At 37.5% G+C, this 27,979-nt stretch overlaps 1 protein-coding gene across 2 annotated transcripts; it reads right to left on the minus strand.

The window, feature by feature from the left end:
- Positions 1-1,925: 1,925 nt before the first annotated feature.
- LOC137243354 (prolyl 4-hydroxylase subunit alpha-1) lies at positions 1,926-26,481 on the minus strand. 2 transcript variants are annotated; one of them, XR_010950510.1, is made up of 9 exons: positions 26,195-26,481; positions 19,572-19,723; positions 15,370-15,526; positions 14,929-15,280; positions 4,547-5,023; positions 4,416-4,475; positions 4,139-4,304; positions 3,865-4,066; positions 1,926-3,748 (listed from the first exon to the last, which is right to left on the minus strand). XR_010950510.1 is itself a non-coding variant. In XM_067771068.1 (8 exons), the coding sequence occupies exons 1-8, from the start codon at positions 26,392-26,394 to the stop codon at positions 3,975-3,977; spliced, it is 1,656 nt and encodes a 551-aa protein (XP_067627169.1). In that variant the 5' UTR covers positions 26,395-26,481; the 3' UTR covers positions 1,926-3,974. The 2 variants fall into 2 exon arrangements, 1 of the variants encoding a protein (XP_067627169.1); XM_067771068.1 differs by having other exon boundaries at positions 1,926-4,066.
- Between the last annotated feature and the right edge of the window lie 1,498 nt (positions 26,482-27,979).

A 27,979-nucleotide genomic window follows, 5' to 3' on the forward strand; every position in this document is an offset into this window, starting at 1 on the left:
CTAACGCGTGGAATGCGTTTGCATCAGGGCAGTCATTCTCATATGTGAAACAGCGGTGATAGAAGGGCTGCATCGATGAGTTACGTATAGTTATTAAGCTGGTGTAATTACGCTTCCTAAAAAACATAGCGGGAAATTGCGAGTACTCTTAAGCAGGGTTTGAATTGCTTACTGAAAAATAGTAAAATTTACAAATTTTTTGCTTCACCAGCAATGAGTTTTTTGTCGGTTTGGAATTTTTGTATACAGCTTACATTTGTATTTGAAAAATATTTCAGCATCAGAAAAAACCAAAGCAAACAAATTTATTTATTTTTTTTTTTTTATTTTACTTCAGACCCAGCCAGCATTTTTTGTAAATGTTGATCAAAAACTATTCAAATATCATACCCCAAGATGATTAAAAACGTTCAAATTTAAAAGCATTTTCTGTTCTAAAATTAATGTATCGTCGGGAGAAAAATGTACTATAAATGTGATTATTCATTCTTGAATAATCATTTATGATTCATATTTCGAAACGCCTTTTGTTCATATTTGATATCATTGTAAATTTGAGCTTTAACTGTTTAGAGTAATATTTGAATGCTTTTCACAGTCATTTTCAAATCATATTCGTGAACATATTTCAATCGTTTGGTTGAGATTTTTTAATCATTTTCGAATGCGATTATGATGCATTTATTCTTCATATCTCATTCAAAATAAGATAATGCATAATAATCTTATTTCATCAGGGGAAAAAAGAATGCGGAAGTGAGCTATTTGATCCACAGGCCACTCGCAAACAAACTTGACAGATAATACACCTCGACTACAACATCCAGCATCAACTATGATCGTCAACATCTTGAAATACGATATGGTACGGGATGTTGAAGCCATATCCATGTGCATAAATATGTCAAGAGAGTTTCACTTACCTGGGGTTCACAGCCTTTGTATTGTCTAATGGTTGGATTTGTATTTTCTGGGAAGCCGAAGGTGGAGAAATGGTTGGGGACATCTTTTCTTAGGAGCAGTATTTACATTATTTCTTGTCTTGAAGAATAAAATTTTAATATACTTTTTCTGAACTTCATGATTGAAAAAATGTAAGTATGTGAAAAAAATAAGATCTTTAATGAAAAGTAAAATTTTAACAAGTATAAAATTCATTATTCAGTCAACAAAGATAGTCAGAAAAGATTCAGAAAGCTGAATGAAAAATGATTAAAAATTTTTGATCACCTAAAGTAAACATATTTGATTCAAATATAATTCCAAAATGTGATTGAAAAATGATTTTTAGTTTTTGATCATCAAAAGTATATGATTATTTCTTTTGTTCAATTGTATGATAACTCATTAGTTAGTCAGAAAGAGTAATCTGCAGGGAAATTCAAAACTGAATCACCTAAATGCTGAGTCGGGATATTACTTGAATGGATGCGAGCCTTCGTCGTCGGCAGAAAAAAAACTTGAATATTTTACGTGCTTTGACGCTATAAGTATTTCATGATCAATTATTTTTAAGTAAACATTTTTCAGTTTTTTTACAGCCGAAATTCTGGTTTCGAATTACTTGCTGGAAGTAAGTAAAATTAAATTTTTGTTTACTATTTCAGCAGAAATATTTGATTTTCAAAGGGACATAGAAATTTACCTACAAATTGTACGATGTATTGATCGTAATAGCCTTCATCTACGAGTATGTGTTTCTTGTTTTTATTTTGTTTTAACACCCGACACACATATATACGCATGATTCTACTGAAAAAAAAGACAAATACGTACGTACAAAATCTGCACCTCCATCGGTAGCTTGTTATATGTAGTGGAGTCATTCGGGGTTTTTTCCGGGACCAAAGCATTGCATTTCAATGTAACATGGCTCAATTTCTCTCGGATCGCTTTCGATTCAATGTGTAGCTCCTTGCAGAGAGACTGTATTTCATTCGGTCCTAGAGACTAGCACTGACGCATCTACCGATGAAATACATATTTATAAAACGAGTTCATATGTATATGTCACATGCAAAACTATATGTTTTAGGCTAACTCCTAATACTTGTTGTCGACGCGACTTCTTTAAAACATGTATGGCTCCTTTCTGTTCACCACCAAGAGCGATTCACGCCGCGTTAAAGTCTACAGAAACTAACGGGTTCACCTAACCTCATATACCAATGGGTGATTGTGGTAATGACAGATCACTGTAATCACTGGGAGTTCATATGGTATGTTTCAGCATGCTTTAAAACCCCTCTTGCTGCAGCTGCAAGGAGGATAGTGGCGTGGAATCAACGAGAAAATGCATGCTAGACTTTCCAGTTTTGGCCCGTACAAGACAAAAGAGTTTCGTCATCGGCTTACTAGGATCTCTGAACTTCCCTTGCCAAGGTGGATACCACTCAACATAACCTTATTGCTTTTGAGTGCATCGAGTACAACATGTCGACTTCTCACCGACTGCCGTTTTAAAGACGTTATATTTTCGCAAACTCTTGGAGGAAGCAAAAATGCCACAACCAAGAATTTTATTGAAAAATGCCTCATCTCAAAATTCGCCTGTACTGTCTAAGCACTACATAGTTTGAAATAAATTCAATAAGTGTACTCACAGTCCTTTTTATACTAAGGTGTTCACAGCAAGGCAGTCACCGTATTCGAAACCGATAACCACACCCATCTTTTCGGTGTAGCAAAGTACGAAATTTTAAAAATTTTGAAAATGGCAAGGCGCGCCCCTCTCTGGGTAACCTTTCCAAACTGTCATAATTATGGCTCTCGGTTTAATATCTGTATAGATCTGGGGAAAATTCGCTACTTTTCTCAAAAGGGGTCATCAAAGTTTTAAAATAAATAAATTCAAGGTGCGATAAGCTCATAAGAGGTTTTAAGCCGAGCTTCTCTTCCAATTTACGAAACGAGACCTACATGTTTTACGCCCACTCCGAACGACACCTGCAAGACAGATGAGTCTTCACTCGGCATGCTTGCTTAATCATTGCCAACAGGCAACCCTGTTTAGAAAAACTTTTCATTTTTATGTTGCTTTGTCCCGAGGCCTGAACACAGAATCTTCGGTATGGTAGGCGGATTACGCTACCACCACACCACTGCGCCGGTTAAAGTTTTACACAGCAAAAAATTGGTAATACACAACACAAATAAATATTAAACTTATTTACCCATTTAGACTGTGTGCGAGTCTGCCTAAATTGCTACCAAAATCCACAAAAAACCTAAATCAGTGGAAACTGTTGGCAAGGCAGTGCAAAAGAAAAAAATTAGAATTTTTTTGAGCATACTTTTCAACCTAAATTGAAATGCCAAACTTGATCAGAAAATAGAAATTGATTTTTATTTTTATTTATTTTTGTCGATATGCGCTTATGCATGTACCGTATTGTTGAGTGGACGATGGCTGGTGCTTTAGTTGGTGTAGCGACTGGGCTTCCAATATAGTGTGGTGCTGTAGGCGGAGTCTATAAATGGTTTCTGGTGGATGCTGGATTTAGAATACTGGAAAAGAAGAATCAAGCTCGCATCACAATCTTCTCACAATCACCAGCCATGTGGACCTAGACTCTAGGTCCTAGAGTGTTAGTGAAATATAGTTAACATGGCGAGTGTAAGCAATATCATGGTGGATGTTCCTCTCCACCAGCTGATATAAATGTGGTCAACTTCCCCGGAACCGCTGCACCTTCTTGTTTTCTATCTAGAGGTTATATACCTGTCAGGGATCGTAATGCTCCCTACTCTGTGAATGCATAAATATTGCAAACGAAAAAAATGTTAAATTTTCTTATAATTTTCCTAACATAAAATATAATTTAGGTTGTCAATTTAACTCGCAAAGTTCTGACAGTTTTTTACCTAAATTATTGCAGTGCTGGAAAGTTCCAGTGGAATATTAGTTAAGGTACCTAAAATTTAGGCGAACTCGCAACCAGCCTTAATTTTAATTTTAAAGCCTACATAATTCTTTACGAATACAGATCTTCAAAATATATATCGGGCCATAATTCACACGGGCGACGATCACTTTGCACGAATTCACGTATCCAACGGTTGAGCACTACGAATTGAGAGCAACAAATGATTTAAAAATAAAAAAAAAAAAATAAAAAATTAATTAACACAAATATACCCCATTTTGAACCGGCGATAATTGGACAACCGCCATGCAAAGTACGCCGATCGGGTTCACCATAGGCATGTAGATTGTACCAGAAAACTGCTGAGCCCTTCTTTGGCATAAGCAAGCGCTTCAAGTAAGGAAAAGCAGTGCCACCGCCTTGTTCAACGTCAGTTAGCTAAAGAAGAAAATTTAAGAAATACCAGATAACATAGGAAATAACAAATTTATAGAGAACAAATTATAATTTAGTGAGAGAACTAAGGAGCAGCCTGTAAATCTTACTCACATAAAATAGCACAGTTGCAATGCGATTGCCCATTTCTGGTGAGCTGAAAATTTTCACATCCTATTGAAAAGCGTAATTTTTTAAAAAAATTTTTATTTAAATGTTTTATTAATAAATTTAATATCTCTCACCGTATCTGGATGAAAATAATCATGATGTTGCGCATAATGTCCTCCTATGCCATAATTTTGAAATTGATGATCTTCTGCGAATGTCATATTTAAATTTGTCATATCCTCAACGCGCATATCAATCGTCTCCAATACTCTGTGTGTAGTTTTTGGCATAAACGAAAATTGACTTGTTCGTACTGGTGAGATAATTGATTGATTAAGACCCATCACTGATGCACGCTCAATACGATTATTATTCAATTCATGCATAATCTCAATTTCGGCATCCGAAAGCACATCATAGTAGATTACAAGCAGTGGATCATGATTTAGCTCTTCGACTTTTATGGGAGCTATTTGCAGAAATGGATGTGTTTCAGTTAAATAACCGCACCGTAATTCTCGTTCCTCTGCTGGGCTTTGTGCAATCAAACCATTACAAATATGTTTATAACGTGTAGCTTCATCGGTTATTAGTAAATTTGATGGTAGAGGCTGTAGAAAGATAACACAGGCAGACAAATTTTAAACCCAGACAAGGAATCAGGTGTCAGAACTGTAATTTGGTTTTTGGTTTTCGGAATATTTGTAACTAATCATGCTAAAACACGTTTTGCTGCTAAATTCACTGCAATTTTTTGTCGCGAAAATTTTTTTATTGCAAAACAACATATAAAATTTTAGAGTGCTACTTTTTTCATTTAAAGTATCGTTTTATCTATTGTATTGCTCCCTTTGCCATTTGAGATATACTTCTTTAAACTTAATTAGGTTTGCGATATTTTCTCTATACAAAGTTTATTCACAAATTTTAAGTCTACTTTTATACTGTTTTCACACAGACGGCATATTGAATAATAAAGGCAGTTTTCTACATTAAGACGCTTATTGAGCTCAATCTTCCCTACAAAATTCGAATCTATAATTATTTCATTAGTGACAAATCGAATGCCTAATGAAGTCAAAAGCACAATGCAACTCTGTTGGGAGTGTTAAGTTTGTTAGTTTATGGTGTGTTCAGTGCTTAAAAATGTCATTTATCAAAGTAAATGTCCTTGTCTGTCATACAGAATTGTCATTTTATTCACTTGGCATTTCATCCTTCATACTAATCGAGCAGTTACTTCTGTGTGAAAGCAAAAAATTTACGATTTCATTAGAAGGTGAAATGAGATCATTAAATTTCTGTCTGAAAACAGTATTAGGCACGTTAGTCAATTAGTAACTGTCTGCAGGCTGGTTCAGAAAACTAGTGTTCGAAATAAATTTGTATTAAAGTTATGAAACAAAACATTTAAGTTAAATGGAATTATATCGACTACTCCTTCTGCTAAACAAATCCAAATACAATCAGAGAAAATATGCCTGAAAGTATGCTACACATATTGTTTTGTTCACTGCGATTAAAAAAATTTTAATTAAACGATTTTATTAAAAAACAATACTTACATGAAGTAATAATAATACTAAAAGCTAGAAACTAATTAGGTAGGTCCTAGGTACTAGTCATCACACTCCTCATCAATCTATGACGTTGATCAGACAATTAAATAAAGCGTTGTAGTGGAAAGGGTAGGGTCTGCGGTATACTGTGCTGATCCGGAAATAAACAGATCCTACAGGCTGCCGGATTACTGTAGCGTTTTCATAGCCAAGCAATTAAGGCAATAATCTCGCATAGCACAGCATCTAAATGCGTGTTAGAGTGTAAGCCGTCACTGGAGAGAATCGGGACAGGGAGAAGCATACTTCTATATTGGGTCCCAAGGCATATGGGAATAGATGGGAATGAAAAAGCGGATGAACTAGCTAAAAAGGGCGCATCCCTTGAAGCTTGCTCCGTAGACGTCCCATTTGGACTGGGCGGGATTAAGCGAAGGCGAGAGGTGCACATGATCGACAGGAAAGACTTGGGTTCAATCGCGGGGCTGTAAAGTGTCGAAGATTATGTGTATAAGGTCTTACAACCTTAGACTAACAAAGGTGTTTCTATCATCAAAAAGAGAGTACTGTAGACTCATGACGGGTATTCTGACTGGAGACTGCCTTCTGGCGTCACATGCCTTTAAATTAGGCTTGGTCAGTGATAGCAGATGTAGGATGTGCGGGCTGGAGGAGGAAACGATCGAGCACGTTCTGTGCTCGTGCCCTGCGCTTGCTAGGCTAAGACTCCAGCTATTAGGAGTGATACAGCTGTCAGATCTAGAAGCAGCAAGTCGCTTAAGTCTTAGGAAGCTTCTAGTATTTGACAAGAGGACGGAGTTATTTTATAACATAGGTCCTGGTTTTTGATAGGGTTTTTCAGTTTAGTCGTTAAAACAAACTTCTGGTAACACTAAGTCCGTAGTGTTCAGTCTATGTGAGGTCCTCATGGACCGGCCAGTTCAACCTAACCTGACTTATTATTACAAGGACTCTTTCCTGACAATTTGTTACAATCTAAGTCATCAATACATAATCCTTCCAAAGACTTTACGCGACTCTGCGCCACGTCTGTTTGTTCCTCCTCGAACTCCAAAATAGTTTATGTCACTTCTACCCGACTGTTTGTATTATGTGTTCCAAATATGGACCAAATACAAATACAATTTTTTTTTTTAAATATCGATACTTTCGCCATTTATCTGAGTTTTTTTCTTATTATTGCATTGTCATCGGGTTCTGAATTATATTCCAAGTTGCAAGCTCGTAGCTTATCGGGAAGTTACTTAAATTTCAATTACGAAATTCATGCGTGCCAGCATGTCAAGTCAAGCTAAATAAAACCGTTTATTTAAAAACGTATAGGTACTTCATTAAATACCGGCAAAAATTAAACAGCATTTTTAAAGGAAATGATTATGAGTTCAATCGATGTACATATGTAGATTTTCAATGAGTATTAGTTTTTGTGTTGCTCAAAATTGTTTTATATTGAAGTGTAAATCACAGGACATGTACAAAATGGTATGTATATACGCTGACTTTTTTTTTTTTTTAAAAAAATAAAAATTAAATTTTAAATGTTCAAAAAGCTCAAAATTTTTAATATATCGATTCCCTAAAACATTTCGTAAATCGCAACATCATCACATTAAACATAACTAAATTATCAAAATCCAGCACAACAACTTCACTCAGTCATTAATATGACACTCAGATCATCTCCACCAAATTTTTTTACGATACGTGAATTTTTACCGGAGTTACAGCTTGCCAAGTCTTATCTCAAATTCCAAGGTCAAATCTTTAAATGCATGGAGTAATTTAAATTTTCTTATTAAAGACATTTTGAATACAAATTTTTTTCAATACTATAAATTTTACGTATAATTATACTTAGTTGAGCAGAGCTCACAGAGTATATTAACTTTGATTGCATAACGGTTGGTTGTACAGGTATAAAGGAATCGAGATAGATATAGACTTCCATATATCAAAATCATCAGTATCGAAAAAAAATTTGATTAAGCCACGTCCGTCCGTCCGTCCGTCCGTCTGTCCGTTAACACGATAACTTGAGTAAATTTTGAGATATCTTGACGAAATTTGGTATGTAGATTCCTGGGCGCTAATCTCAGATCTCTATTTAAAATGAACGATATCGGACTATAACCACGTTCACTTTTTCTATATCGAAAATTTCGAAAAATCGAAAAATTGCGATAATTCATTACCAAAGAGGGACAAAGCGATGAAACTTGGCAGGTGCGTTGAACTTATGACGCAGAATAGAAAATAAGTAAAATTTTGGACAATGGGCGTGGCACCGCCCACTTTTAAAAGAAGGTAATTTAGAAGTTTTGCAAGCTGTAATTTGGCAGTCGTTGAAGATATCATGATGAAATTTGGTAGGAACGTTACTCCTATTACTATATGTATGCTTAATAAAAATTAGCAAAATCGGAGAACGACCACGCCCACTTTAAAAAAATTTTTTTTAAGTGAAATTTTTACAAAAAATTTAATATCTTTACAGTATATAAGTAAATTATGTCAACATTCAACTCCAGTAATGATATAGTGCAACAAAATACAAAAATAAAATAAAATTTCAAAATGGGCGTGGCGCCGCCCTTTTTCATTTGATTTGTCTAGGATACATTTAATGCCATAAGTCGAACAAAAATTTACCAATCCTTGTGAAATTTGGTAGCGGCTTAGACTATAGGACGATAACTGTTTTCTGTGAAAAAGGGCGAAATCGGTTGAAGCCACGCCCAGTTTTTATACACAGTCGACCGTCTGTCCTTCCGCTCGGCCATTAACACGATAACTTGAGCACAAATCGATATATCTTTACTAAACTTAGTTCACATAATTATCTGAACTCACTTTCTATTGGTATAAAAAATGGCCGAAATCTGACTATGACCACGCCCACTTTTTCGATATCGAAAATTACGAAAAATGAAAAAAGTGCCATAATTCTATACCAAATACGAAAAAAGGGATGAAACATGGTAACTGGATTGGTGTATTGACGCAAAATATAACTTTAGAAAAGAACTTTGTAAAATAGGTGTGACACCTACCATATTAAGTAAAAGAAAATGAAAAAGTTCTGCAGGCAAAGCCCTTGGAATCATGGCAGGAATACTGTTCGTGGTATTACATATATAAATAAATTAGCAGTACCCGACAGATTATGTTCTGGGTCACCCTGGTCCACATTTTGTTCGATATCTCGAAAACGCCTTCACATATACAACTACCACCACTCCCTTTTAAAATTCTTATTAATACCTTTAATTTGACACCCATATTGTACAAACACATTATAGAGTCACCCCTGGTCCACCTTTATGGCGATGTCTCGAAAAGGTGTCCACCTATAGAACTATGGCCCACTCCCTCTTAAAATTAGCCGTTTATTTTGAAAGTGGCATAAGCCATTTCCAACTCGTGGTCTTAAATGCATTGTTATTTTTGAACGAATGCATATATAGATGGTTCTAAAAATATAAAATAATAATAAGAATCGCATCTTTTGGATGTTGGACTCTAACAAGCTGGAGGCGAGGAGAGATACAAACAAATTATCACTGAACCTAAACGACATGAAATGACTTATGCCACTTTCAAAATAAACGGCTCAAATACTCTTTAATACCCTTTATTTGGTACCCATATCGTACAAACTAATTCTAGAGTCACCCCTGGTCTACCTTTATAACGATATCCCGAAAAGGCGTCCACCTATAGAACTAAGGCCCACCCAGTTTTAAAATACTCATTAACACCTTTCATTTGATACCCATATCGTACAAATTAATTCTAGAGTCACCCCTGGTCCACCTTTATGGCGATATCTCGAAAAGGCATCCACCTATAGAACTAAGGCCCACTCCCTCTTAAAATGCTCAGTAACACCTTTCGTTTGATACCCATATCGTACAAACACATTCTAGAGTCACCCCTGGCCCACCCTAATGACGATATCTCGAAAAGGCGTCCACCTATAGACCTCATGCCCACTCCCTCCTAAAATGCTCAGTAACACCTTTCGTTTGATACTCATATCGTACAAACATTCTAGAGTCACCCTTGGTCCACCTTTATGGCGTTATCTCGAAAAGAAGTCCACCTATAGAACTAAGGATTACTCCCTTTTAAGATACTCATTACCATCTTTCATTTGATACTCATATCGTACAAACACATTCTAGAGTCACCCCTGGCCCACCTTAATGGCGATATCTCGAAAAGGCGTCCACCGATAGACCTAAGGCCCACTCCCTCTTAAAATGCTCAGTAACACCTTTCATTTGATACCCATATCGTACAAACAAATTCTAGAGTCAGCCCTGGTCCACCTTAATGGCGATATCCTTAATGGCGTCCATCCATAGAACTATGGCCTACTCTCTCTTAAAATACTCTTTAATACCTTCCATTTGATACACATGTCATACAACCACATTCCAGGGTTACCCTAGGTTCATTTTCCTACATGGTGATTTTCCTTATTTTGTCTCCATAGCTCTCAACTGAGTATGTAATGTTCGGTTACACCCGAACTTAGCCTTCCTTACTTGTTAGTTCTCAATTTGTTAGTGTAAATTTACTTTTTATACCGAAGTGCTCGTTCATCATATGAAAGTGATTTTGCTTTGCCTTACATATTTAAATCAAAAACTTCCATATTGTGACGAATATTAGCAACGCTAAGGGATACTATCATTTCTAAACCAATACTAAGCAGTGAATTGTATGCACACAATAAATCAATCATTATGTCTATACATATGTCCATACAAGCAGCGGATAGCAACGCACAAACACACTCATATATCTGAGATACTCCCAAAAGTAGGCAATAATTTGTGCAAGTATCACTCACATATACACGCGCATATGAGAAGCTATAAACGTAGTTATAGCTGGTAATTTTAAAGCTGGTAAGTAACTAGTAAATTCTAGAAATAGAACCGCCTAGAAATATGCCAACGAGGAAACCAAACAGTATAAAAGCAGCAACATTTGAGGCGCGAGCAATCAGTTTGATTTAAGCAAGCTATCAGTTGTGAAGTATAAGCGAAGTACTTTTTGCATTATTGAATAGTGGGGTTATTTATTCAACAGTTTGGTGATTCAAACGTTAGTAGAAGGTTGCAAATAAGAGGAATTGCACTAAATTCATTACAATTGGTGTCAGAAGAGGAATTGTTGAATAAAATCTGGAGATTTCGAATACAACTTGGACATGGCAAAGTTAAGTGAATTAAAGATCCAGCAACTGAAAAAGGAGTTGAAGAACCGTGGATTGAATACAACCGGCAATAAGATCGAACTTCAAGCACGGCTACGAAAGTAATGGAGTCGCAAGGAATTGATGTGGACGAGTATGTCTTTTATCCTGATGTGGAAGAATCAACAACAAAAATTGAAGAGAAAAATGAAACATCGCAGACAGTCACGAGCACAGACTTGAACATAATTTTGGCTGCAATATCTGCTCAAACATCGACAGTGTCATCTCAACTGGCAGAACAGAAGACATATGAGCCGTTTATTTTGAAAGTGGCATAAGTCATTTCATGTCGTTTAGGTTCAGTGATAATTTGTTTGCATCTCTCCTCGTGTTTTCGCTTATCAAATAAAAGACATCGCTTATTGTTTAATCCAAAGCTGATTTTTATTGTCGCCTTGCGCGCTTTCTTTACAATAGTGCTTTGCTCTACACTCAAAATGAAACTCATTCAATATGACATACTCTCGCTTGAACACCTCGCCTCCAGTTTGTTAGAGCCAATATCCAAAAGATGCAATTCTTATTATTATTTTATAATTGTAGAACCATCTATATATGCATTCGTTCAAAAATAACAATGCATTTAAGACCATGAGTTGGAAATGACTTATGCCACTTCCAAAATAAACGGCTCATATATGGAATCGCAGGAGACACGCATAACGTCCAAGATTGAAGCACAAGAAACGCGTGTTTCACAAATGTTGACACAGATAACAGCCAAGATTGAAGCACAGGAAACACAAATTTCATCACAGCTGGAAGAGCAAAAGACATATATGGCAACTTAACTGAAAGAACAAGAGACACGCATAACAGTACAACTAAAAGCACAAGAGGCGCGTATATCATCAAAACTCGAAGCGCGCATGGACGAAAAAATAATGCAGTTTGAAGAAAAATTCGAGGCAGAGGTGGATGCTTTGAGAGGTCGTATATAGGAATTGCAACTTAATCGCCCGGCTGCTTCAGCGAGTAATACGAAGGTAAAAACACCATCCTTTGACGGTTCTGTTGCTTTCCAGGTCTTTAAGCTACAATTTGAGAAGACCGCAGCAATGAACAACTAGAATGCGGATTATAAAGTAGCTGCTTGTTCATGGCATTGAAAGAGCCTGCAGCTGAGATCTTACAAACCATTCCAGAGGGCGAACGGAACTGTTATGAAGCATCAGCGCTGTAGAGAGACGATACGGAACCGAGCATAGGGAACAGATATACCAAATATAGTTACTGAACCGCTTCCAGAGGCCTGATGAAACATTGCAAGAATTTGCGTCGGATGTTGAAAGGCTGCCACATTTAGCGAATGCGGACGCACCCGTGGAATATATCGAAAGGGTAAAAATCCAGGACTTTATTAATGGAATTCGGGATATCGAAACGAAGCGAGCGACATACGCAAACCCAAAACCTACATTCACCGAAACGGTATCACATGCTCTGATTCAGGAAACGGCATCGCTTCTGTGTAAGCCAGCATTCAAAGCATACCGTGTGGAGTTAGAATGGCCAGACTGGGTGAAGACAATATTGGAGACGCTGAAAGGATCGCAAAAGCGGAGTGAATGAGTTATCAAATGCTTCAAATGCGAGAAGCCCGGTCACGTTGCACGTCATCGCGATCTTGATCCTAGTGGTTGCAACAGCATGGGTAGTCTTAATAACAAAGCTGGAGGGGATGAGCAAGAGCGAGTAAGATGTAGAGATCGAGAGCTATCTCCAGCTATTGAATGTCCTGTTATATCTGTGTCGCAAATTGGAAGGAAATCAAGCAGTCTTACCGTCAGAGGGAATGTGGATGGCAAAGAACGTGTACTGACTGTAGATACGGGCGCATCTCATTCCTTGATTCGATCTGATTTGGTCAACAGGAGGGTAAAGCCATTACCTGGAGCAAGGTTTTGTACGGGCACTGGCGAGTATAACCAAGTCTTGGGAGAAGTGATCTGAGAAGTCTTAATTGAGAAGATCATGGTTCTACACAAATTCGTTGTGGCGGAGATCGTTGATGAAGTCATATTGGGAGTGGACTTCTTAGTTGACCATGACATCAGGATCGATATGCGGATAAAGATTATGCGCTATAAAAACAAGGATGTGCCACTTAACTTCAGTTTGGAGAAAGGGTTTAGCAGTAAGCGAGTGCTGGTGGAGGAGATTCGACAGAAACCACAAAAGTCAAGGGAAGTAGATCGAGCAAAGGTTGATGGAACGAATGGGCCAGACAAATCAAAACCAAATGTACCTGCGAGAGAAGCACTGGCATTGAAAATCCCCAATGGACGCACTAAAACGAACGAAAGAATTTCTCAGAAAGAATGCAAGGGTGGTTTCAAGCCAGGGCGCACTTCTTTTGGGAAACGTCGGAACAATACTGATTATGTAAAGCCAATCCGTCAAGAGCAAGCTCTACAAAGTAGTTCATTGGCCAACCAACAGAGTGCGAGTGAACGATCCAGGATAATGAGTAGTAAGATGAAACGCAGGTACGATGAGAACAATAATTTGCTACTTTTATACAACCTTCACTGGCGGAAATGTGTTCCATCCAAATTTTGATGCAGTTGAGAAGGCACGTGCAGAGTTGTGAAGAGGATCAGTGATGTCATCTACCGCATACAAACAATTGGGAAACCACGAAATATAAGAGTGGTTCATTTGGAGATGCTGGCAGCGTTTAGATCGTTTAGAGGATCAGTGATGTCATCTACCGCATACAAACAATTGGGAAACCACGAAATATAAGAGTGGTTCATTTGGAGATGCTGGCAGCGTTTAGATCGGGACGATCAGACTTAGGTGGAGGGCAGTGTGACGAATATTAGCAACACTAAGGGATACTATCATCTCTAAGCCAGTACTAAGCAGTGACTTGTATGCACATCAATAAATCAATCATTATGTCTATACATATGTCCATACCAGCAGCGGAGAGCAACGCACAAACACATGCATATATCTGATATACTCCCAAAAGTAGGCAATAATTTGTGCAAGTATCACTCACATATACATGCGCATATGAGAAGCTATAAACGTAGTTATAGCTGGTAATTTTATAGCTGGTAACTAGCTAGTAAATTCTTGAAATAGAACCGCCTAGAAATATGCCAACGAGGAAACCAAACAGTATAAAAGCAGCAACAGTTGAGACACGAGCAATCAGTTTGATCTAAGCAAGCTATCAGTTGCGAAGTATAAGTGAAGTACTTTAATAAAGACCATTTGCATTTTTGTATTGAATAGTGGACTTATTTATTCAACAGTTTAGTGATTCGAACGTTAGTAGAAGGTTGCAAATAAGAAGAATTGCACTAAAATCGTTACAATATGAATTTTATTTAAATGTGAAGGCCACGAGTGGTTTGAAATTTTTTTTATTTTTATTTGGAGTGCAAATTTATATAATGCCTTTGATTCAGGGCAAAACAAAAGCAAAAGTGTTATAGCTCTGTTCAAAAACATGAATATTAAAAATATAATTCAATATTCAGATCTAGCGAACGAACGAAGACCTTTCTAAAAGCATTAGCACATTTCGTGGTCTGAACTTTTTACAAATTTGTTTGGACTGCGTAATTTAACCACCAGATGCAGCATGGCTTATTTTTTACCTAGTTTTCCGATCCCAAGAATATTCTTTCAATGCATAATTCCTACATACCTCGTGTTCTTCATCCAAATCAGAGCTCTCATTTATATTTTTCCCGTTATTCGATTGTAATTCCATATAATCTGTCGTATAGTTTTCAACATCTGGGCGAAGCTTTACAAGCTCTGCATAGGTTTGATTTGCACCTTTTAAATCGCCCAAATCGGTTTTAACTTTTGCCAGCAACTGTAAAACGTTTGCTCTCGCAACCGGTGCTTTAAGCATGAGTTGATCATTGGAAAGCACTTTGCTTTTGCTTAAACGTGCTAGCGCCTCCGCAGCCCAAGCGTGAGCAAAACGCGTTTTATTTTCCTTTGCTGCATATTTGGCTATATCGAAGCATAAGTTTGCATCCAGTTTGGTGCTGATAATGATTTGATGAGATATTTAAAATATATTTACGTAAGTTTTTGATCTTGACATTAAATTTTAAGTATTTGCAAAGTAACTTACTCGTACTTGACACCATCCAGTAAACCTTGAGCCATATCCATTGCTTTGAGCCGATATACATCTTGTATGCGCAAAAAGCCTTCAATAGCGCCATCTAACTCAGAAGCATTAGGGTAGGTATGCGCGTTCTTGTAATTTTCTATTTTAGTAAGGGATTCTGTCGGAAAAATATATATTGTATTGAAAGCATTAAATGATTTTTTAATAACTTAAAAAATAAATCGTTAATAAAATTCTCTTGGTATCATCATCGTAGGTCATCTACCTCAAAAGCGATGTGTCTCGTTATAATAATGCTTTGAGCTTTTCAAGGTTTGATCCCACTACTACAAATCTTTGGCGGATAAGTTCTCTTCTTCTTCATGGCAACCATAGCAAACTTTCAAGGACTAAATGTCCGAGGAAATGTCCGCATAATTCAAGGTAAAACAAGAAAAAAGTACTGCTTTTGGTTGAAACGCATTTAAAAGTCAAGTCCTGAAGCCATATGGGCCTTGCGCAGTATTCAACCGTGCCCAATGGGCATGGAGAGCAAAGTCAAGATGTTCGATCCATCTGAGAAAATATACTGCGCATACAATTACAACATGAAATATAAATAAAAAAGTTTAAGGCGCGATTTTTAGCCGAGCTTCTCCAATTTGCATTTTGCACCCTTTTTAATTTTTCCTACAAATTGGCGGGACGGAACGTACATATTTTAAGCCGACTCCGAACAACGTCTGCAAGACAAATGAGTTGGTACTGAGAAGCTTTTCATGGCAGAAATACGCTCGGGATGCTAGCAAAATCACTGCCGAGGGTCGACCCTGCTTAGAAAAACTTTCTTCTAATTGAAAAAAAAAATATTCTGAAATTGTGATGTTGCTTTTCCTGGGGCGTGAGGGCACGATTTTCGTTGTGGTAGACGGAGCACGCCACCACCACACCACGGCGGGGTTGAAGAGTAGAGCTTATCAACTCATCATCTTGTGGCAGCCAAGATACCCAGACAATTCAATAAAGTGAAAACAATGCGCACGATATAACAAGGAAAGTCTGCCGTCGAGAGCAAATATGGAAAAAGATCTCTTAAAGCAATCTTTATTTTTTTTTATAACTATGTATCCGATTAGTAGCTTAAGCGCGATCTATAGGTTCAACGCTACTCAGCTCACCAACCCAATTGTAAATTTCCCTTTTATAAGGCGAATTCTGTTACAAACGTGAATGTATAGGAGTAACTGGCAACGCAAAGATTCTTACAGTTTGACGGAGTTGGGAGTAGGTGGATGGCAGCGAAGGGTTGGTAAGTCCGCTAGTTAGTAACAAGGGAGTGTTAGTTGGAGGAACTTGCTGGATTTATTTTCTACAAAAATCTATCCACATCTACATCTAATACAAGAACAACAATAACATATTTCTCACTTACTTTATCGCCGTTGAGGACACTATTTTACTCTAAGAGAGCCTGAAATAACAACTGGTATGAAAGAATATTGTACTGGCTTCATCAGAAAGGACGGTGCAGACAGGCACATATCGTGAGTGTGAGTAGCTTGAGACACGAGCAAAAAAATTCTCACGAAAATCTCAGCACAAGTAAGCTGTCATGGAAACTCAGCGTGGAGCAGAGGGTGAAGAAGGCCTCAACGGCACTTTATGCTTGTAAAAGATATTGGGGTATACGTGGGGTTTATAGTCCTCTCTTTCTCATTGGGTTTTTACAGCGATTGTAAACCCTATTCTATCCTATGGAGTTCTTGTTTGGTGGAAAGCCACACAAAAAAAACCTACCTCAAAAAATTAGAGGGGGTTTGCAGACTGTCAATGCTTAGCATTACGGGAGCCCTGAAAACATTCCCAACGGCTGCACTGTGTGCCATTCTGCACATACCACCTGTAGACCTGGTAGCAAAGAACACAGCGTTAACAACTGCAACCAGGCTCAGTGCGTCAGGGCATTTTTAGCACCGACCATATGGCCATAGTAGTATAGCGTCATCAACCACAAGACGAACAGACTACATGATTCCCTATCTGCGTTTCCAGTTAGATCTTAAGGCCACAATAGAGGTGGGTAGTTGGCGCAACGGTGCTCAAGTGGCGGAATATGCGATATATGTGTACACAGACGGTTCCAAAGTAGTACAAGTAGTAGGGTCTGCGGTATACTATGCTGATCCGGAAATAAACCAATCCTACAAGCTGCCAGAAACCAAAACGGTAGAAACACTGGAAGAGAATAGCGTCATCAATTACAGGACGAACAGACTACCTGATTCCATATATGTGCTTCCAGGTAGATCTTAAGGCAACAATAGAGGTGGATAATTGGCGCAAGGGTGCTCAAATGGCGGACTATGCAATACGTGTGTAAACAGATGGTTCCAAAGTAGTAGAAGTAGTAGGGTCTGCAGTTTACTATGATGATCCGGAAATAAACCAATCCTACAAGCTACCAGAAACCAAAGCCGTAGAAACACTGGAAGAGAATAGCTTAAATTGCAACCGTTGACAGCCTAGCTGCAATTAAGGCAATAATCTCGCATAGAACAGCATCTAAAAGTGTGTTAGAGTGTAAGCAGTCTCTACAAAAAATCGGGACAGGGAGGAGCATAAATCTATATTGGGTCCCAGGGCATATGGAAATAGATGGGAATGAAAAATGAGGTTAACTAGCTAAAAAGGGCGCATACCTTGAAGCTTGCTCCGTAGACGTACCAATTGGATTGGTAAAGATTCACAGAAGGCGAGAGTTGCACATGTTTGACCAAGCGAAAAAAGGTGTGGTTTCAAGCGAGGGGCTGTAAAGTGTCGAAAATTATGTGTAGGTCTTACAATCTTAGACTGACGAAGTTGCTTCTATGATTAAAAAGAGAGGACTGTGGGCTCATGACGGGTATTCTGACTGAGCACTGCCTTCTGGCGTCACTTGCCTTTAAACTAGGCTTGGTCAGTGATAGCAGATGTAGGAGGTGCGCTTTGGAGGGGGAAACGATCGAGCACGTTTTGTGCTTGTGTCCTACGCTTGCCAGGCTAAGACTCCAGCTATTAGAAGTGATACAGCTGTCAGATCCAGAAGCAGCAAGTGGCTTAAGTCCTAGAAAGCTTCTAGTATTTACCAAGAGGACGAACTTATTTTATAACATAGGTCCTGGTTTTTGATAGGGTTTTTCAGTTTGGTCGTTAAAACAAACTTCTGGTAACACTACGGACTCATTCAGTCTATATGAGGTCCTCATAGACCGGCCAGTTCAACCTAACCTCAGCGCAAGACGTAAAGTTTCAAGACCTAGGTGAACAATAATGCCGATCAGGTATCCGACACACATAACATACTTAAGTCAAGCTTCATTTCTGATTTTTGTCGAGCTAATTTTAAATTTTGTCTCCAATTTGGCTGGGCGGGATTTACATATTTTGTGCCGACTCTGAACGGTATCTGCAAGCATACGTTTCTTCGAAGACAACTTTTCATAGTATAAATACACTCGGAGTGTTTGCCAAACCACTGCCGAGGAAGGGGCGACCCCGCTTAGAAAAATATGTTTCTAGTTATTAAAAAATATATTTCTAAAGATTTTCATGTTGCCTTTCCCGTTCCCCATGAATCCAGGATTTTTTATGTGGAAGGCGATCATTATACCCGCATCACGGTGGCCGCCCAGCTACGGAAATAACCTCTTCGAAATATTCATAACCATACAAGGTTCAGACGCAGAAACCACACAAGAATAATGCATTACAAGAATGGCCTCTCTTGACTAGTGGAGATCAGGCTCATCCTTATACTTCTCCAAATGATGGCTCGAAATCACGGACTTTGCCAAAGTCAGATGAGCTGAAGTTTTCGAATTCAGAAGATTTGAGATATTTATGGAATGCCTTATTATGTGACAGAAACGCTCCAGCATAGAATATATTCCTATTTGAGGTTGAGACCTTCACAGAGTTGAGGAAACTCATGTGAAGGGTGACTTGGTCTCCTCTGGTGCACACGGTTTGCGTGCTTTTGTTAAAGAGAAGTGACTGACATACTTTGCTGTAGAAAGGGCAAATGTCAACTTTATGAATCTTTTTGAGTTTGTGTGAATCAAAATTACTCTAATATCATCCATGATACTGCAAATGTAGTGTAGCCTTTAAGTTGAACAAACAAAATTTACATAGCACCATTTTGCAAGATCACGAACCGTATAATATTATAGTTTGTCATTTACTTTTTCCCGTATCATGCTGCATTAGATTTTCAATGCGCTCCCAATCCACTGTCAGTCGCTTGGTTAGCAAGTACTTATTCACAGGGCTATCGATGTAATTTGGACCTTCTTGCAGTGCTTCACTATGATCTCTTTCCAACTCAGCCAGGCGTCTAACAAAGAAAAGTAAATAAATAATAACTAAGAAAAAATTATTCATAATAAAAGGGGGCTATTTCCTCATGTGAGTTTAAAGATTTATGCTCTAGATAAAATGTGAAAAAGTTTATGTTTGTAGGACAAAAGAAAATTAAAATCACATTTATCATTGTGGATAAGACAAGTGTGATAACTTCTTCATAGACGCCAAAATTACAAATAGAATGAACCACCTGATTTTCAAAGTGATTAGCGTGCTCTCATCCTGTATCTCTTTCTATCATCCACTGAAGAAATGTCACTGTATGCGCCGCCATTGTGAACATCCTGTCAAACCGCGCCAAAACGCCAAAAAGTAGCCATCTTGAACAACATGTCAGGCAGTTGACGAATAAGATATCACACTTGTTCTATCCACAATGAGATTTACATTGCACTAATGCGTATTTCCGAATTGACTCATTTGAGCGCATTTCATCGCATTCGGGCTGGAACTGCAATCCAAAGAACCGCTTTTGACATTTTCTTACTAAAAGAAACCCGGCAAGAACTTGAATGGTTAAACGACGTATCATCTTATCTTTGTGATGTATAAGAGTTAAAAATAGCAATTTCCACTAGTTTTTTTAGTTCTATAGATGGACGCCTTTTCGAGATATCGCCCTAAAGGTGGACCAGAGGTGACTCTAGAATGCGTTTATACGATATGGATATCAAAAGAAAGGTGTTAATGGGGGTTTTAAAAGGAAGTGGTTCTTAGTTGTATATGTGAAGGCGTTTTCGAGATAACGACCAAAATGTGGACCAGGGTGACCCAAAACATCATCTGTCGGGTACCGCTAATTTATTTGTATATGTAATACCACGAACAGTATTCCTGCCAAGATTCCAAGGGCTTTTGATTTCGCCCTGCAGAACTTTTTCATTTTCTTCTCCTTAATATGGTAGGTGTCACACCCATTTTGCAAAGTTGTATTTTGCGTCAATAAACCAATCCAATTACAATATTTCATCACTTTTTTGATATTTGGTATAGAATTATGGCATTTTTTTCATTTTTCGTAATTTTCGATATCGGAAAGTGGGCGTGGTCATAGTCGGATTTCCGTCATTTTTTATACCAAAATAGAGTTGGTTTAGGTAAGCACGTGAACTAAGTTTAGTAAAGATATATCGATTTTTGCTCAAGTTATCGTGTTAACGAGCAAGCGGAAGGACAGACGGTCAACTGTGTATAAAAACTGGGCGTGGCTTCATCCGATTTCGCCCATTTTCACAGAAAACAGTTACCGTCATAGAATCTATGCCCCTACCAAATTTCACGAGGATTGTTAAATTTTTGTTCGACTTATGGCATTAAAAGTATTCTGGACAAATTAGATGAAAAAGAGCAAAGCCACTCACATTTTGAAATTTTCTTTTATTTTTGTACTAGCTTATGCCCGTGGGTTTTACCCCACGCTTCTATAAAAATATGCAGGCTACGCGTAACTGGCCATTGGTATAACAAGAGTTAGTAAGATTGACTTCTGCTACTGCTAATGACTGTTGTTGTAGCGTAAGTAAGGTTGACAATTGAGTTGCAGAAACTCTGAAGCTAAAAAGGTTTGTATTGCGGTCATCAATCCTTTGATTCGCAGCTAATGATCTTCCTTAGCTTCATTGATAGGGATAGGAAATTTGAGGCATTTAAAATTTAAAAGAAAAATCTTCGGTATAAATGGAATCCTTGGTTTTAAACTTTTTTGTTTTCGAAATTTTCCGATAAAGTTAATTTCTTCAATGACATTCGTAAAAGTTTTGTGATGAAAAGCCTTGTCCCACTACATAAGCGTGGAGATTCGAAACAACGAAGCATAAATATTATGACATTATGGGCCCTTTTTTAAGGATAAATCGATGAGGAGAAATTTCTGATAGCACAAAAGAGCTAATAAACTCAATCGGATATGCACAGCTTGGGACTCTTCCACGACTGTGTTAATAAATTTATATGTTCTAGTGATTGGTTCTAGTGATTTTTGCGTCCTCATTTTAAGGTGCCAAAAATGCCCTTTCTCAAAGCCATTTATAGTTTGTAAAGATAGATTTAATATTTGGAAGAAACGTTAGCTGATAAAGTTGCAGGTGATGTCATAATTTCTCAAAAACTTGCAGGAAAAGAAATCAAATCTCTAAGTAAAGAAATAGGAATTTTGCCATAATTAATTTCAAGAAGTTGTTTAGCAAAAGCTGAAGCGTTTCCGCCAAAATGCCCTCTTATATTTCTAAAAAGAGACAATTTTTGTACGTAAAGCCCTGTATAGACGAAAAAGCACGCATTTACTTCAACTCTGGCTGTTCCAGCAAGTAACAGGAAAGCACCACCTTTGGGATTATCATTACACATTAAATTCTTAAGGGTCCGGTCTAAAACTTGCAGCGACTGTTTATGAGTCATGGTGCACACATCGTACACCCTCACTTTGGCCTGACCGTTTGCCTATGTTGCACATCGGTGTATCAGATATTTGCAGATAGTGGTCATTTAAATGCGGAGTTGTACGTCCACCACACAAAGGGTATCCGCGGTATCTGAGAAACTGCCATAGTGATTTCTCTTTTTGCTCCTACATCAACTAATATCAAATTAAACAGAAATGTTAACAAAAAAGAATACTAAACGAATAACAGCCAAACCCAACTGTGTAATCAAACTTTACGTGTTGAAATAACCTAAGATTTTAGGGCAGCCGTAGTTCTGAAAGTCCCATTTGTCCTTTTTTTAAAATTCCATATATTACTGGTGCTGTTAGAACTTAGCTAAGCCCCTTCTTACTCACATCTTATTTTCTTAGTGGTGTTACGGATAGATCCAATTTAACTTTTTACTGGATTTCAATGTTCTTACATGAATACTTCCAGAGTTATTCTGTATCAAACACTCCATTTGTATGGTAGGTGCCATCCCCTTTTTTATATTGAAGTTATGTTTAGCCTATAACCATATTTGGAAGGTTTCTAGTGGGTGATTAAAATTTAGTTGTGATAGGCCGATCAGTTTAGGGCGCAATCCGATTTATACCTACATACAAACATTCATAATTTTAACTTTATATTTATATAGATAGAAGATGTGGATAGCCTGAAGTTAACAAAAGGAATAACAGCCAAACAACCCTGCGGTCAAACTTTAGCTGTTATAATGACCTAAGTTTGTGCGGCAGCCATAGTTCTGAAAAATCCCATTTGTAGGGAATGTGCCACGCCCCCTTTTCCCCAATTCCACATTTTACTGGAGGTGTTAGGACTTAACCTCATATAGCTCCTTACCAATTTTCATTATCCTACCATTACTACATCCAGAGATATGCAGTATGATAAATTCCATTTATATGGGAGATGCCACGCCCCTTCTCCCCCACCCCACATTTTCTTGGGGGTGTTAGGGATTGATCTCGTATAACTCCTTACTGAATTTCAATGTTCTAGCATGAATACCTTCAGAGTTATGTAGTACCAAATATTCATATTGGATGGGAGGTGCCACGCCCCTTTTATATATCAATATTATTTTTAGCCTATGACCATCCTTGGAAGGTTTCTAGTGGGTTGTGCAAATTTGGTTGTGATCGGTCGATCCGTTTAGGACGCAACTCGTTCTCTACCTACATACATACATAATTTGAATTTTTTATATATAGATTTTGCTGCACCATATCATTACTGGAGTTGAATGTTGATATAATTTACTTATATACTGTAAAAATATTAAATTTTTTGTTAAAATTTGACTTAAAAAAAAATTGTTTTCAAAATGGGCGTGTTCTTCATCCGCTTTTGCCAATTTTTATTAAGCATACATATAGTAATAGGAGTAACGTTCCTGCCAAATTTCATCATGATATCTTCAACGGCTGACAAATTACAGCTTGCAAAACTTTTAAATTACCTTCTTTTAAAAGTGGGCGGTGCCACGACCATTGTCCAAAGTTTTACTATTCTGCGTCATAAGATCAACCCATCTACCAAGTTTCATCGCTTTATCCGTCTTTGGTAATGAATTATCGCATTTTTTCGGTTTTTCAAATTTTTGATATCGAAAAAGTGGGCGTGGTTATAGTCCGATATCGTTCATTTTAAATAGCGATCTGAGATGAGTGCCCAGTAACCTACATACCAATTTTCGTCAAGATATCTAAAAATTTACTCAAGTTATCGTGTTAACGGACAGACGGACAGACGGACGGACGAACATGGCCCAATTAAATTTTTGTTCGATACTGATGATTTTGATATATGGAGGTCCATATATATCTCGATTCCTTTATACCTGTACAACCAACCGTTATCCAATCAAATTTAATATACTCTGTGTGCAAAGCACGCTGAGTATAAGAAGGACATGCCCCCGATTTGTCACAACAACTAACTAAAATTTTTAATTATTAGTTGTTCTTAAAATTTACACGCTTTTTATACTCAATTGAGCAGAGCTCACAGAGTATATTAACTTTGATTGGATAACGGTTGGTTGTACAGGTATAAAGGAATCGAGATAGATATGGACTTCCATATATCAAAATCATCAGTATCGAAAAAAAATGTGATTGAGCCATGTCCGTCCGTCCGTCCGTCCGTCTGTCCGTTAACACGATAACTTGAGTAAATTTTGAGGTATCTTGACGAAATTTGGTATGTAGGTTCCTGGGCACTCTTCTCAGATCTCTATTTAAAATGAACGATATCGGACTATAACCACGCCCACTTTTTCGATATCGAAAATTTCTAAAAACCCAAAAAGTGCGATATTTAATTACCAAAGACAGAAAAAGCGATGACACTTGGTAGATGGGTTGATCTTGTGACGCAGAATAGTAAAACTTTGGACAATGATCGTGGCACCGCCCACTTTTAAAAGAAGGTAATTTCAAAGTTTTGCAAGCTGTAATTTGTCAGCCGTTGAAGATATCATGATGAAATTTGGCAGGAACGTTACTACTATTACTATATATATGCTTAACAAAAATTAGCAAAATCGGAGAACGACCGCGCCCACTTTAAAAAAAAAAAATTTTAAATCAAATTTTAACAAAAAATTTAATATCTTTACAGTATATAAGTAAATTATGTCAACATTCAACTCCAGTAATTATATGGTCCAACAAAATACAAAAATAAAATAAAATTTCAAAATGGGCGTGGCACCGCCCTTTTTCATTTAATTTGACTAGGATACTTTAAATGCCATAAGTCGAACCAAAATGTACCAATCCTTGTGAAATTTGGTAGGGGCTTAGGCTCTAGGACGATAATTATTTTCTGTGAAAAATGGCGTAATCGGTGGAAGCCACGCCCAGTTTGTATACATAGTTGACCGTCTGTCCTTCCGCTCGGTCGTTAACATGATAAATTGAGCAAAAATCGATATATCGTTACTAAACTCAGTCCACGTACTTATCTGAACTCTCTTTATATTGGTATAAAAAATGGCCGAAATCCGACTATGACCATGCCCACTTTTCTGATATCGAAAATTACGAAAAATGAATAAATTCCATAATTCTAAACCAAATACGAAAAAAGGGATGAAACGCGGTAATTGGATTGGTTTATTGACGCAAAATTTAACTTTAGAAAAAAACTTTGTAAAATGGGTGTGACACTTACCATATTAAGTAGAATGAAATGAAAAAGTTTTGCAGGGCGAAATAAAAAACCCTTGAAATCTTGGCAGGAATACTGTTCGTGGTATTACATATAAAAATAAATTAGCGGTACCCGACAGATGATATTCTGGGTCACTCTGGTCCACATTTTGGTCGATATCTGGAAAACGCCTTCACATATACAACTACCACCACTCCCTTTTAAAAGCCTCATTAATACCTTTAATTTGATACCCATATCGTACAAACATATTCTAGAGTCACCCCTGGTCCACCTTTAAGGCTATATCTCGAGAAGGATTCCACCTATAGAACTAAGGCCCATTCCCTTTTAAAATACTCAATAATACCTTTCGTTTGATACCCATATTGTACAAACGCATTCTAGAGTCACCCCTGGTCCATCTTTATGGCGATATCTCGAAAAGGCGACCACCTATACAAATCCACCACTCCCTTTTAAAACCTTCATTAATACCTTTAATTTGATACCCATATCGTACAAACAAATTCTAGAGTCAACCCTGATACACCTTTATGGCGATATCCCTAAATGGTGTCCACCTATAGAACTATGGCCCACTCCCTCATAAAATACTCTTTAATGCCTTTCATTTGATACACATGTCATACAAACACATTCCAGGGTTACCCTCGGTTCATTTTCCTACATGGTTATTTCCCTTATGTTGCCACCATAGCTCTCAACTGAGTATGTAATGTTCGGTTACACCCGAACTTAACTTTCCTTACTTGTTATAATCCGATTTAAATTCTGCTTGTGATATACATCGCTCTTTTTTGCCAATTTGTACTATTTTCAAAACTTTTACTTACGCTTTTAAAAAGTCTAATTTATCTTCATTAGCTTTAATAAATTTCTGAGTATGCTTCAAAAAGACACTTTCAAACACAACCAATTTCGACATTTGATGTACCGATGAATAAAACTCTGCGTTAGCCGTATAAACGTTATCACAATTGTTTAGCAGAAAAATACAATAAATTAATAATATAAAACAATACTTCGATAACATGGCTTTGCTAGATTTTATTTTATAATAAAAATTTTATATATTTGAGACGTTATGACTACGCGCATGCGCTCAAAATTAACTTAAAATATCAAATACAATAAAAGCTCCAACCAAAACTTGGTTACTAAAATCATACAAACTAACTCTAGATCAAAGCTCTAGCAGCATCCGCAAAAAATTTCTGCACACACATACATACATTGTTAATTAACAGCTGATACGTGAAAGAAGATTGAAGAAAGGCTAAATAGGCAAGTAAGAAAGTCCAGGTTCGGGTGAAAACGAACATTATATACCCAGTTGTGCACTTGGAACGCTGTTGTTGTTTGCTTTGTGTGGTTAAAGTGTTATCAAGCTGCGCAATAATACATATATGTATATATGAGCTAAGAACAAAACTTAAACAAATTTTGAAAATGGCCGTGACCCCCCTTTTTTGTTACTCTTCCCAAAATACTTTTAATTGAACGATATATATTAGAGCGGGTCAAATGGTATGGATGGATTCTTTTCCATCAGGAGTATAGTAAAACCGTAATCTACAGACGTCTCTAAGAAAAATTGTTGAAATCACCATAGCTCTAAGTCCGATTCGAGGTCCCGATTTTTGCAAAATAGATATTTTGCCATATGAATGGAGGGCTTGGCCAAAAAATCTTCATAGCTTCTGATAGAATTATAGGAAAAATATCATATTGGGCTTACTTTAAAAATAGTTTACGTACATTTCAGAATCTGTGTTAACATCTATAGTATTTTTGAATTTCAGTATAGATATCAGGCTAAAATTCTGAAAAATTAGCCTAAAATGAACTTTTAGTTACTAGGTAGGTAGGTTGAACTGACCGGTCCATGAAGACCTCACATAGACTGATTGAGTCCGTAGTGTTACCAGAAGTTTGTTTTAACGACCAAACTGAAAAACCCTATCAAAAACCAGGACCTATGTTATAAAATAACTCCGTCCTCTTGGCAAATACTAGAAGCTTCCTAGGACTTAAGCCACTTGCTGCTTCTAGATCTGACAGCTGTATCACTCCTAATTGCTGGAGACTTAGCCTGGCAAGTGCAGGGCACGAGCACAGAACGTGCTCGATCGTTTCCTCCTCCAACCCGCACTTCCTACATCTGCTATCACTGACCAAGCCTAGTTTAAAGGCATGTGACGCCAGAAGGCAGTGTCCAGTCAGAATACCCGTCATGAGTCTACAGTCCTCTCTTTTTAATGATAGGAGCAACTGTGTTAATCTAAGGTTGTAAGACCTACACATAATCTTCGACACTTTACAGCCCCGCGCTTGAACCCACGCCTTTCCCGCTTGGTCGATCATGTGCACCTCTCGCCTTCGCTTAATCTCGCCCAATATAATTGGGACATCTACGGAGCAAGCTTCAAGGGATGCGCCCTTTTTAGCTAGTTCGTCCGCTTTTTCATTCCCATCTATTCCCATATGCCCTGGGACCCAATATAGATGTATGCTTCTCCCTGTCCCGATTCTCTCCAGAGACTGCTTACTCTCTAACACGCATTTAGATGCTGTGCTATGCGAGATTATTGCCTTAATTGCTGCTTGACTGTCAATAT

This window comes from Eurosta solidaginis, chromosome 1 (assembly GCF_040869045.1).
Source record: "Eurosta solidaginis isolate ZX-2024a chromosome 1, ASM4086904v1, whole genome shotgun sequence".
NCBI classification, from domain to species: domain Eukaryota; kingdom Metazoa; phylum Arthropoda; class Insecta; order Diptera; family Tephritidae; genus Eurosta; species Eurosta solidaginis.

Excerpts from the sequence above, each read along its gene's own strand:
- LOC137243354 (XM_067771068.1), bottom strand. The coding sequence starts at position 26,394 with ATGTTATCGAAGTATTGTTTTATATTATTAATTTATTGTATTTTTCTG. Across the intron at positions 4,476-4,546 it reads ATTATTTTCATCCAGATACG|GATGTGAAAATTTTCAGCTC; the intron begins GTGAGAGATATT and ends GCTTTTCAATAG. Across the intron at positions 4,305-4,415 it reads TTGCAACTGTGCTATTTTAT|CTAACTGACGTTGAACAAGG; the intron begins GTGAGTAAGATT and ends TTTCTTCTTTAG.